The sequence below is a fragment of the Acipenser ruthenus genome, chromosome 1, assembly GCF_902713425.1.
Source record: "Acipenser ruthenus chromosome 1, fAciRut3.2 maternal haplotype, whole genome shotgun sequence".
Taxonomy (NCBI): Eukaryota; Metazoa; Chordata; class Actinopteri; order Acipenseriformes; family Acipenseridae; genus Acipenser; species Acipenser ruthenus.
The window spans coordinates 89,919,609-89,932,230 of NC_081189.1; the positions used below are offsets into that span (position 1 = coordinate 89,919,609).

Genomic DNA, 12,622 nt, shown 5'->3' on the forward strand with positions numbered 1-12,622 from the left:
AAAGCATAGCAACGTACACAAATATTACAAAGCAACACATTTAAAGCATTCCCACCCGTAACAGGACACAGGAGGCTAAACCATGGAAAAATGTAGAAAACACCAAGGAATTCTTCTTTAGTGTACATGTACAGGTATGTGTAAAAAAATAGCATTAATGAAGGGTTAAATGAAATATGTCAAAGTGAATAACATTGGATCACTAAGCACTTTGTTATGGAATAGGTAGATAGAGTTCTGATTAAGATGCAGTCTCCTTAGGGACTATGAGAGGTCTATGTGTTCTGTTGCCTGTAGCCATTACCTGCACTGTGCCTTGTGAAAGATGACGGGCATAACCTACCTTTGTTTCCCAAAAAATCTATAGGAACCAAGTTGAAACCTAACTGGGTAATTGTACTAAATTGTATCCAAAATGGTTCAGCCTATTTTTGATGGAGTCAGGACCTACCATCGATTTGATAAACCATGGATTGCAGGGAGTTCGAGAGTACAAAGGGGACGCAGTTGTGTGAGTACGGCTTCCTTATGCTGGTTATGAAACCTGAGCCGGAGCATAGTGGTCTTTATTGTTTTGTTAAGTGTTGTTTGTTTTGCAGATTAGGATTAGGAGCCAGGAGCTGCAACCACAGCGCCAGCACCCCACTTTGAGCACTACCTTCACCACTGCACAGCACACTACCTTCACCACTGCACAGCACACTACCGTCACCACTGCACAGCACACTACCGTCACCACTGCACAGCACAGGCACTCCCCACGTCCTGCACCAGAACGCACAGTTTCGTGCACGAAGATCGTGGTTACCGGAGTGTGGGACTGTTTATTATTGGGAACAGGACCCCATTTCGCCTTACCCTATACCATTGTTGGTATAGGGTTGGAGTATTATTATTTGGGATTTGCGTATATTATTTGAAAAACGAGCGTAAAGAGCCTGTGTTTTACACTACAAAGCCTTGTCTGGACAGTTCCTTGTATTCACACACCACTCACCTCCTGATAAGGTGTTAGCATTTACTCTAAGGGTATATATTGCATACTCCGGTGTGATGTTAGGAACTATTTATCAACCAGCCATGCTAACTAGAAGTGTACCTTGAGTGCAGACAACTGTTATTATACAGGTGTTGTGCAGTCATCTTCAATGTGCAACCTGTTATTTGTCATAAAGGGACAGCACATGATGGAACCACTGTTGAGATACAGACTTACCAACATTCTAATTGAAATAATGTTTGGTCACAGCTGAGCTATACATTTAAAGATTGTCTCAAATAAACCGTAGTAAACGCAGCATATAAAAGTGTATTACACAGACCTTTATAGCATAAATTTACAAGTAAAAATAATATGCACAGAACAAAACATTAGATTGCTGAACAGAACTAACTTCTTATTCGGAGTCCGAGCTTCTCCTCTCCTGCTTTACTTCAGCCGTCGGGCAGGTTATTCTACACAATATTCATTAAGTGTTTTTCTCTTTTCTCCCATTTTCAAATCAAACTAGTAACTGTCACCTAAAGTACCTAAAGCAAAAGCTTACATACACCCTAACCCGCTAATTTCAAAGTAGGCGCTTTGAATGACAGGCGCTGTAGTTGGCAAATGAGAACATTCTAGCACTGCTTCAGTCAACAAGATCTGTCAGAACAGGGTGAAACTACAGTACTAACGGACCACTGACTGACAGCGACCCCCAGCCATTCATAGCGGAACGGAGATTGGACAGACAAGAAGTATAAAACCACACAAACTAGAGTTGATTTCTAAATTATTATTTTTGGTAATAAAAAATACGAGTGGTCTTACCGATGTTTATCGTATATAAATTTATTTCAGTCAAACTCATATTTTTGGGGAATTCGATGTTTAATGAGCTTTATCGATTAATATCGAAAAGTAGCAAGCCTAGTCATGACTAATATAAGAACATAAAAACGTAAGAAATTCTAGAACGAGGGGAGGCCATTCAGCCCACCTACGTTCGCTTGCTTTGGTGCCAACGTGGTCCGTTAGCACTTGGAGAGGAAAAACAAAAAAACCCTAACCAGATTAGCAGTGGAAATTAAACCTCTGGGAATACAGAGAGGGTTATACAATGTTGTTCATGACAGCATTCAGTCTATTCTTGAAGGATCCGATAGTCGCTGCTTCAACAACTCTGTCAGGCAACCTGTTCCAATCACTGCATGAAATGTAAGGTTTACACATCCTGCAAACTATATTATTTGTTTACTGAAAACACACTAATCAATTTAGAGTTAAATTCCCTCATAAATAACTTGATATGAAACAATAAAATAAATAAAAAATACTTCCTGTTGGCATTTTTTGCAGTTTTTAAATGTTTTGTTTTAATGAGAAATTTCACCAGGAGTAAAAGAGTGCACTTGTACATAAAAGTCATATGCACAATTTCAGCAGAGATTAAGCATTGAATATGGTTCTGAGAGATTCTTTTTAGTCTATTTGCCACCTTGTGGATATCTGCTGCTACTACACCTACAGAAGGGTAAATATCAGTCATAGAATGGCACTTGGGACGAACACTTAACATATGAAAATGAATCAATATCTCAAAAGCTTCAATTTATGAAAGGATTTATCTTTAAAAAACAGTTTTACAATACATGAAGACAACTGGATGTTAAGTTAGAATTAAACAGTTGACACAAGATGTGAAAATGTGTCAAGTTTTATTTTGTAAATAAGTACTTTATATGACAAGTAACACTGATATTCCCATACAGTCTTTCGTAATACTTTCCATAAACAGTTATTGATATTAAAAAAAAGACCATAGGAGGACTTAACTTAAAAATGACCATAGTAGGACAGAGCTTAAAAGTTTGGGTATATCTTATAAAGTCTGCAGAGATCCAAAAAAAAAAAAAAAAGAGATCCCAAGAAATACAGTATAAAGTGCTTGCATTGGAGGACCAACAATGACGACAAAGCTACAAAACTGCTTTCTCATACTGTAGTTAGTCTAGTCCCTAGAAATGGTATATATATATATATATATATATATATATATATATATATATTCCAACAATCTAGTAAAAAAGTTTTAGAGATGCAACAATGTTGTTTTCTACAAATGAAATAATAAAGAACAGTTTATCTTGGGTCGATCACATTATCAGACAAGTGGTTACTGTTTCATCTTCAGCAGCAACATTGGCATAAGCACTGCATAAATTAATGTACACTAAAGAACCACAATATATGGAGAGTTGAAGAATAACTCTGAAATGTAATCTAAAGGAAAAGCAACATGTGTATTAAATAGTGGAATGGGGCATAGTGACTGGCCATTTACAAGGAATGCTAGGCCAGCTTTATTTTTATATAACAGTTTATAACATAAACACAATGTCAGGCATCTTGATGGTCAAGGCCCTTGTGAAACTGATGATATCTGCTCTGTCCTGTTCTGAAGACATTAACTGTTCTGATTGTATCCTGTTATGTTTTTACTGATTGGTATTACAGTATTCTTTCTTTCTTTTTTTTTTTTTTTTTTTTTTTTTTAAATTTAGTCGTTGCCAATTAGTTTTTATTATTTTCTCCCCAATTTGAAATGCCCAATTATTTTTAGGCTCAGCTCACCGCTACCACCCCTGCGCTGACACGGGAGGGGCGAAGATGAACACACGCTGTCCTCCGAAGCGTGTGCCGTCAGCCGCCCGCTTCTTTACACACTGCGAACTCACCGTGCAGCCGCCTCAGAGCTACAGCGTCGGAGGACAACGCAGCTCTGGGCAGCTTACAGGCAAGCCCGCAGGCGCCCGGCCAGACTACAGGGGTCGCTGGTGGGCGGTGAGCCGAGGACACCCTGGCCGACCTAACCCTCCCTCCCCCCGGACGACGCTCGGCCAATTGAGCGCCGCCCCCTGGGAGCCCCCGTCCACGGTCGGCTGTGGAATAGCCTGGACTCGAACCGGCGACGTCCAGGCTATAGAGCGCATCCTGCACACTAGCGAGTGCTTTTACTGGATGCGCCACTTGGGAGCCCCTGTTACAGTATTCTTTCTGATGTCACATTTTATGAAACACATAGAATACAAAGAATACATGTACAAAAAAATGACCCCACTGCGTAACAGATACAGGTAGTACAATCACGGACAATTATTACTGCACCATCAAAGCCGTTGGAAATAAATCTGAAGGGATTTCTGCAGCCCCTTGTTGAAAGTGTAGGTTTACAGTATGTTTGTAACTGTAATGCTACATTGGTCATCAAAATGCACTTCTGTATAAATATATATATATATTAAAAAAAAAAAAATACCAAGACAATTTTGAGAAACCCACAGCCTACCAATTACTGTGCAATAAGCCACTTTGTAAAAATGTGAAGGACTTAAATGACCATTTTTTAGTGGCAGTGGGTGACTAGATATAAATATGTCATCATTGCAAATATACGAAACAAAAACAAACTGAGCTGAGCATCCACAATGTATAAAGTTACACTGTAAGACATAACTCTATTCAAGTTTTATTCCACTTCCTGCCAACAAAACTAAACAGGAATCTGAGGCACTGCCTCATAATAAGAAGTGGAATTTTTGCATTGACTTGCATTGAATAGTTTCAGTACAGTGTCCAGTTTTCCTTCCTTTGCTCCTGAACATGGAACAGTCGAAAAAAAGCCTTCATGCTTTTCAATATGTTGCCACTGCAATTTCAGTCTGAAAAAATCAAATCACACATAGCTTTCTTTCACCTTGTCGTTTTTCAAAAAGGAATTAAGGAGTGAAATATTTATCACAGCTTCTTTTTTGTGAACTGTATTGTCCTTTGAGTGGTCTTCGTCACTTTGGTCCTTCGCAAAATTTACAAATACCTACAAAGAAAAATCAAGAAAGGAAACTCACTTCATGTAAACCAACATTTCCATTTACAAAATGTTGTGGTATTAATACATAGCAGTATGCCAACTAACAGCAAGTATCATCACTACAATATATTGCCTATACTCAAAGTTATAACATTATTCACAATTATAATCATAATTCATTATTACTGAATATTCACATTTTTATCTAAAGTTTATGTTTTCAGTTGTTTATAGGGTACCCTTTCAGTTACAGTAGTTTCAAATCAGTACTTATATTCTTGTGAGATTTTTCCATAAAATCCTCAGAGTAAGCTAAACAACTGTCCTCTGAGATAGCGAATCAGTAAAGAAGGTTTCTAAAAGATGAACAGTACAATCCCTTTTTATTACATTCTCCAGGGACGTTGAAAATGTGTATATAAAAACAAATATACATGGCATTGTCTGCTTCAGAGAGAGGCCCTGGCCTGAATACAGAGTTCTGAGGGGACACACCGACAGTGCCTGACTGTAGCCAATTCAATTTGCCTGCCATTCATTATTGCTAAAATGCATGCATTTGAAATAAGAAAAGGTGAAAAAGAGGACAGTGCAACTCTACTGTATCTACACTATTGATATTTTGCTGGCCATTTAGTTTTGACTTACAAAACACAAGCAAGTGAATTAGCGTGCGACTTACTTGGTCGAGTGTAGTTTGTGATACTGAATAGTCTTCTATTCGGAGTTGGCTCTTGTTTTTGGAAAGGATGCTGAATAGCCGCCCCAGGGAGGAGAGCGAGGATGGGAGTTGATACTGAAGCATGTTTCGATGTTTCTCCTTCAGCACACTGCCAGGGAGTTCACATTCAATGAACTCCATGACAGGCTTCAGGTCAGGATTTGGGCCTGCTACTCGAAGAATTATTGTGTAGCCGTCTCCAAACCTGCAAACAATTACAGAACAGGATAAATATGCTGGGTATTTAAATGGCGAATTGCAATTTATTTAGCTAGGCAAAATTTGATTGTTCAGTTTTTTTTGTTACTACTGTATTACCAGACTGAATGCATCTGATGTAATCATCAGAAAATTGCAGTTAACCAACAAAGAAAATACAAAACTGTACAAGCCTTCCTGTCATCATATTTATACAGATGATACGTTGAGTCAACACATATTGAACATGATACCACAGTCACCAAACTAAACCTTTAAGTTCGTATTTCACGGCAGTTTTCTCTTTCTTCACTTTCTCTCTACTAAAAAATAAGTCACAGACGCGAGAACGCAAGTTACATGAATATTGCCCTTTTCATCCCAGTCTTTCCAAAAAAATAATGATATAATAAAAAACAATATATCTACCTGTTTTTAAGATGCTGCACACTGCCAAGGCATCTGAACCTGCCATTTACCATGATAGCCATTCGTGTGCAAAGTGCTTCACATTCCTCCATACTGTCAAAACAAAATGACTGGGTTAGACTAATTAGACCAGTACCACTATAGAAAAAAAAAAAAAACATTTGAAATGAGTGAATAAAAGTATGAAAGAATACGCAATTATATCATGTATAGTAATTCCATTAGGGGGTGATGTAATAAACCACAAGAGCGAAAATAAAAAGACAAGACGTAAGAGGTGAAAGCAGTTTTAAAAGAAATGCTTACAACCATACTAAGTACCTGTACAGACAAATCATACAGTATTACTATTCAGCAAGAACTGACTGGAGTACTGAACATTTTGCAGGACAGTTACATGTTGATAAGAAACGTTTATACTGTGTGTATTTTAGTAGAAGTAGTATTTATTAAAATGTCATTTCATACCTGTGTGAGGTAAGCACCACAGATCTTCCTTCTTTGATAATGCCAAGAATACAGTTCCATAGGGCTCTGCGTGCCTTGGGGTCCATCCCTGTGGTTGGCTCATCCTAATACAGACATCAAACCACCATTAGCAGGTTAAAACATTATATTACAAAATAATATACATAGATGTAACATGTTGTGCACTTGTTTGCTAAGCGTAAGATCTACAGTTTTGAAAGAATTACATATTGTAGCAAACATGTATTTTAATTTTAAATTGTGATAGCCCTTATGAAAAGTTTCCCACAGTAAAAAAAAGCATTGCAAAGTGAAAGCCTGGTCAAGCACAAAGAAGTATGTTAAAGCAAATTAAAAAAAACATGGCAAACCAGGGTGAAGCATTGTAAATGCATAGTATAACCATGGAAAAAGTAACTACTGCTAAACCAGGTTAAAAAAAAAGTCAGTTTCCATTCCCTACTCTCAGGTCTGTTACTGCTTTTTACTGAGTCATTTCATCTCATCAGTGTCCTCTGGCTCAAAGCATGTTACTGTCTGAAAGAATATCAGTACATTGGGGAAGTAACTGGTGGGTCAATGCCATGAAAAAAGGTGCTGAACGGGTGGGTACAAGGAAGTGCAACGCTACCTGAAAGCATGGCTTACAAACAAAGAATTATTTCATTTACTGTCATACCAAATATCAGGTTTTAAAATGAAAATGCATGTTTATTATAATGTGTTTCCGATAAAAACTGCACATTTGAGACGAATATAGCACATGAAAATGCACAAGAGGGAAGATTAAAATACTCAGTATTTTACAAGCCTCTAAAGTGTATTGAAAATGTAACAACATGCAGCATGTTTATAGAAGGGAGAGACTGCTATCTGGCGAGGAAGGAAGGAAGAGAGGGAGGAGTACATAATTATCAGTGTCTGGCAGGCGTATGGGAAGGACAGATGGTGAGATGGTGACAATAATAGCTCCTTGTGCTATAGTATGTACAGCAGGGCATGAAGAGCTTTCATTTTCTACTCACCAGGAATACTACAGGTGGGCCTCCGGTCAGAGCCATTGCAGTGGACAGCTTGCGTTTGTTCCCTCCACTGTAATTCCCAGCTCCTTTGTCCATGTACTTCACAAGTCCCAGTTTACGAACTCCCCATTCAGCAACCTGCAAAAAGCATTGAAGGCTTAGAATGAATGAGGGTGGGAATTTACTATAGCACATTATTTGACTTTGATAAATCATAGTCTGCTCCAAAGAACTTTCCAAACATTGTATATTCTGAATGTGATACCATTATGTTTCTTTAAATATATATAAACACTGTAAACAGTGATAGGGAATGTCTATAAACTGTTGATAACATGAAAGATAAGCTTTGCCATTTCATTCTTGCAGAAAGTTATATTCATACACAACCAAAAATACAACCAAATTAAAAACATTTCAATTCTATTACTTGGCTGGTTTGTACAGCATTGGCAATAACAAACATACACTGACCTTTTTCACATGTAGTCTAACCTTTTTAAATAAATTACCTTGACAATTGCAATTAAGAGGAATATGTCAAAATCAGGTATACAAGAAAATGAAAATAATAGTTTACAGGCTGTTGACCAACATTTTCAGTGATTTAAAGAATACAAGTTCCTACATGCCAGTTTGATGAAATCTGTTTAAATCTATGGCACTTTTTCATTGTTTGGTATCGTACCTTACAAACTTCTTCTTCAGGAACCCCACGTAAAATGGCATACAATTCCAGGTGTTCTCTTCCAGTCAGCAGCTCATTAATGGCATCAAACTGAGGGCAGTAACCCATGTTCTGGTGGGCATCATGAATCTCTGACAGGACGCTGCAACGCAAGCAATACAGGAAATAATAATGAAACTTAAAAGCACTGAAACATCATCAATGTGATGACCGAAACCAAAAAATGAAACATTATTAGTTAAAACAACTGTGGTATTTAATTTCACTGTCACCTCTTTCCGTTAAGAAAAGCTTCCCCGCCAGTGACGTCTGTGTCTCCAGTCAGCATTTGGAAGGTGGTTGTTTTTCCAGCGCCATTCACACCAAGCAATCCGAAGCACTAGCAAAAAGTGAGAGAAGGATTACTTAACTAACTGTAACACTTTCAACCAGTCCACTCACTTGTGCTGTGTTAAAAAACAAGCACCTGTTTAATTATGTGATTCTAATGAGCACTGTCTAATGAGCACTGTTATTATTATGCTAGGTAATACTTTATTATAAATTGCATTTATAACAATGTCATTTCAAATATAAAAAAAAAACAACATGCCTTCGAACAAAATAAATGAATCCATATTAGGGCTGCTAAATCGATTCCATTCCTCATTATATACATAGATATAAATACTGGATAAATGATTCAATAATTACGTTTTTGTAGCGCGCATAGTTAATAACATTATTTAAGTTTATCAATGAAAATGCACCGAACGCCCTGCCTTGCTATTTACAGTATTTCTGCCAGACAAGCAGTGGGCGTGCTCTTCTTTTCCTGCTCATGTTAACTAGCATCTGATTTGCTGTCACTGAATAAAAAAAAAGACGGTTTTCATAAACTCGTGTCTAGTTTATATAGATTACATTCCAAAGTACTGTAATCTGTCTGTAATAAATATTTTAGTAACACTCCAGTAGTATGATAAACTTGCTTTAGGCTTGTTGTCAATGTTGTTTTTTTTTTCTTCTCTTAATTACCCCTTGCATGCAATTGCTGTGCACAAGCTTTTACTTATAACAGCAATGATATTAAAATAATCACGTCGGGGGAGAGGAATGGAGCGAAAAGTTATGTGGGCGGTACAATCATCGCTATTTATTTGAACGATTCGACTTTGTGTGCCCAATTAATCGATTGCTATTTGGAGGCTTAACTGACAGCCCTAAACCATATTAAACATCTATTGATCATTCTTTCTGCCCCTGTTCATGTTCATAGCAACCCTATGGTTGCTCACAGTTATGTTGTCCCTGTTGATCATGAATTCATGTTCAGTGGTTTAATGTGTAATGTGAGGTTTTAATGTGTAACGTGTGGTTCATGTTTCTGTCATTTGATTCCAATTGCAATTACTTTGTAGTTATTATGTAATTACATTATTATAAATGAAACTTAAAATACAACAAGAAAGAAACTACTTTGTGCCCATCGGAGGCTTAAAATTAACATTTATACGTATGAAACATTTTAACATGCTGAAAACATGACTGCAACAGAGCAAAATCTACGTAACTCTGGTTCTTTTGTATTGTACATTTGTATTACAGTACTTTATTAAATACATTTTAAAAGACAACTGAGATCAATGTTCTCCCATTAAAGCAGAACATTACATTCTTATGCTTATGTCGCTACAATAAAAATAAATGATGTTACCTCTCCTGGGGGAATTCCAACACAGAGTCTGTCGACTGCTGGCTTGCGCTTCATCCTGTATACCTGCAGAACAAAGACAAAAGTGTTGAGCAATTCAAATCACTTCCTGGAAGACTTCCAACAATGTCAAGCTGTGTTGTACAGAAATAGACTAAGTGCAATAGTTTGGTATTGTTGTGGTTGTTGCATCATCTCACCTTGGTCAGCTCTTTGAGTTCCAGAATGTCACTCTGCCCCCCACCGCTCAGTATTCGCTGCCTCTCTTTGGCCACGTCTTCATCTTCATCATGTATTGGTGGAAGTTTTGCTGATACCCGTCTGAAAAAAAACAGAATATAAACAAAATTTGTTTGTGTTCTTTAGCTCACTGCGTTGGGTAGTCTTGTGTCCAAGACAAATACTGGACTAGAAGCTGTCTTTTACAAAATTAAGAAGGCTGTGATTATGTATACTATAACCAGCTCTACTGTGTGTAACACATCAATACTACAACAGTAATACAATAGCAATGCAACAAGTACTACTATTGTAGAACAACAAGTAGCATTGTTAAAGGCATGCGATTGCAGTAACTGCATGGTTTTTTTACTGCAAATGTAAAGTGTGCAGAATAAATATGTATTGCTGTGTGTATCATTTATGATTATCATTTAAAATAAAATCTACGTAAAAATCAAATGTTACCTGGGTTTAATACAGAATCTGTACTGGATTAGTACTGTAATGCAGAAGAAGACAGCCCCCTGCACTGCCATAGCAAAGAGGTTTCTTCCAACCAAATCCCAGGAGAATGGCGACCTAAAGCGGTTTTCACCTGGAACAAGAGCAATTCAATTACATATACATATATATATATTTTTTTTACTCAAATGTAAGAGGTTTTGAAATCCTGTCTACTTGGAACATGTTTTTCCCCATGCCAGTTTTCATGAAACAAGCATTAGAAGGTGTTCTCTGTCCCCACAACACATAAATGTTGTGTCACATTAGACAATCCTAGACATTTCTGTTGTTCAATGATGTGAAAAACGCATTCTCATTTCTACTTTACATAGTTTCCAGTTAAACAACAGCTTACCGAATCTTTCCAAAGCATCGGCCATTGCCTGATTCTTCACCATGTCGATAAGACCTCGTCCCAGACAAAAGTGAGGAAAGATTAGGAATACGGACTTCAGAATATCATTAATCGAGTTGTGACTCTGTTGAAAAACAGCCAAAAGATTAGATTGATCTATACGCACGGTGACCAACTAAAAACAATGTTATTATTATTATTATTATTATTTATTTTCTTACGACTGACTTACAGTCGTAAACAAAAATACATTTCAAGAATCACAGTACAAGTAATAATACAATTAAGAGCAAGATAAATACAATGACTTTGGTTCTAGCAAGTACAAGCATGACAAAATACGATTCAGTAACGGAGCAGATAACAGTATCAGTGATAGTTACATCAGGATATAATTAAATACTAAATATTACAGATTAGATAACACTTGACAGATTACAGTACTCAAGTACAGTATTAAATGCAGTAAAATAGGGGACAGATAAGAGCAAGTAAATCGCATTTAAGAAAGAGTGATAAGTGTCCATAGGGAAATAATGTAAGTATTCTAAAAATCTGCTTGTAAACACACCTTGCCAATCTAGATTGTACTTATTTTTTTATATTCTGGAGCACTAATCATATCCCTCTTCCGTTCTTTCTGGCCCTAAGTCTATCCCTCTATATTTAATGATATTATAATGCTTTACTCAAATTAAGATGGTTCAGTCCTGTATCTTTTCTGCTGGGAAGGACCTCTGACCTTGGTAATAAATATAAACGCAACCTCTGTATAAGTAAATAACAACATATCAAATATAATACATTAGACAATATATGCTCAAACCTTCTTATTTTTGACCAATAATACTGTGACTTACGTCATTGCCAAAAAGGTCAAGAACGAAGGTTGCAACACTGCCATTGATTCCAATGAACAGGTTAACACTGGTGAGTACAACATAAGCAGTACTGGGGATTTTAAAGAGGAACGATGCAGGGTACATCAAAGGAGTAATGGACCACCTATAAGAACAAATATATATATATATATATATATTACAACAACTGCATATAAATCAAAATATACTACTACTACTACTACTACTACTAATAATAATAATAATAATAATAATAATAATAATAATAATAATAATAACAATAATAATAATAACAACAACAATAATAATAATAATAATAATAATAATAATAATAATAATAATAATAATAATAATAATTTTCAGCAACAGACAGATGTTCTGTTGATCAGGAAGGTGTCTAAGCTGTCTGTTTGAGCTTTCTGCTGATATTCCCATACTCATAGCTATGGCAACAGATCACTGTCCTGTATACATGCTCTTGTATATAGTATTTCTAACAAATTGCTTAACTGTACAACTCTACCCTAGACCAGGGGTAGGCAACCACTATGTCCTTCCATTCCAGGTTTATAGGATGATTAATAGCTAAGGTCCTGGTTCTGGGTTTGA

At 36.7% G+C, this 12,622-nt stretch overlaps 1 protein-coding gene across 1 annotated transcript in view; it reads right to left on the bottom strand.

Annotated features, from left to right (window-relative positions):
* Positions 1 to 2,683: 2,683 nt before the first annotated feature.
* LOC117420799 (phospholipid-transporting ATPase ABCA1-like) overlaps positions 2,684 to 12,622 on the bottom strand; it is a 47,860-nt gene continuing 37,921 nt past the window's right edge. Inside the window, exons 39-50 of the mRNA XM_034034440.3 lie at positions 12,014 to 12,158; positions 11,154 to 11,277; positions 10,760 to 10,889; positions 10,273 to 10,393; positions 10,076 to 10,138; positions 8,652 to 8,758; positions 8,380 to 8,521; positions 7,695 to 7,829; positions 6,670 to 6,773; positions 6,202 to 6,294; positions 5,536 to 5,779; positions 2,684 to 4,859 (exon numbers count right to left, since the gene is read on the bottom strand). Of these exons, the coding sequence (XP_033890331.3) occupies positions 4,719 to 4,859; positions 5,536 to 5,779; positions 6,202 to 6,294; positions 6,670 to 6,773; positions 7,695 to 7,829; positions 8,380 to 8,521; positions 8,652 to 8,758; positions 10,076 to 10,138; positions 10,273 to 10,393; positions 10,760 to 10,889; positions 11,154 to 11,277; positions 12,014 to 12,158 (1,549 nt within the window). The 3' untranslated portion in view covers positions 2,684 to 4,718. The remainder of the gene's footprint in view (positions 4,860 to 5,535; positions 5,780 to 6,201; positions 6,295 to 6,669; positions 6,774 to 7,694; positions 7,830 to 8,379; positions 8,522 to 8,651; positions 8,759 to 10,075; positions 10,139 to 10,272; positions 10,394 to 10,759; positions 10,890 to 11,153; positions 11,278 to 12,013; positions 12,159 to 12,622) is intronic.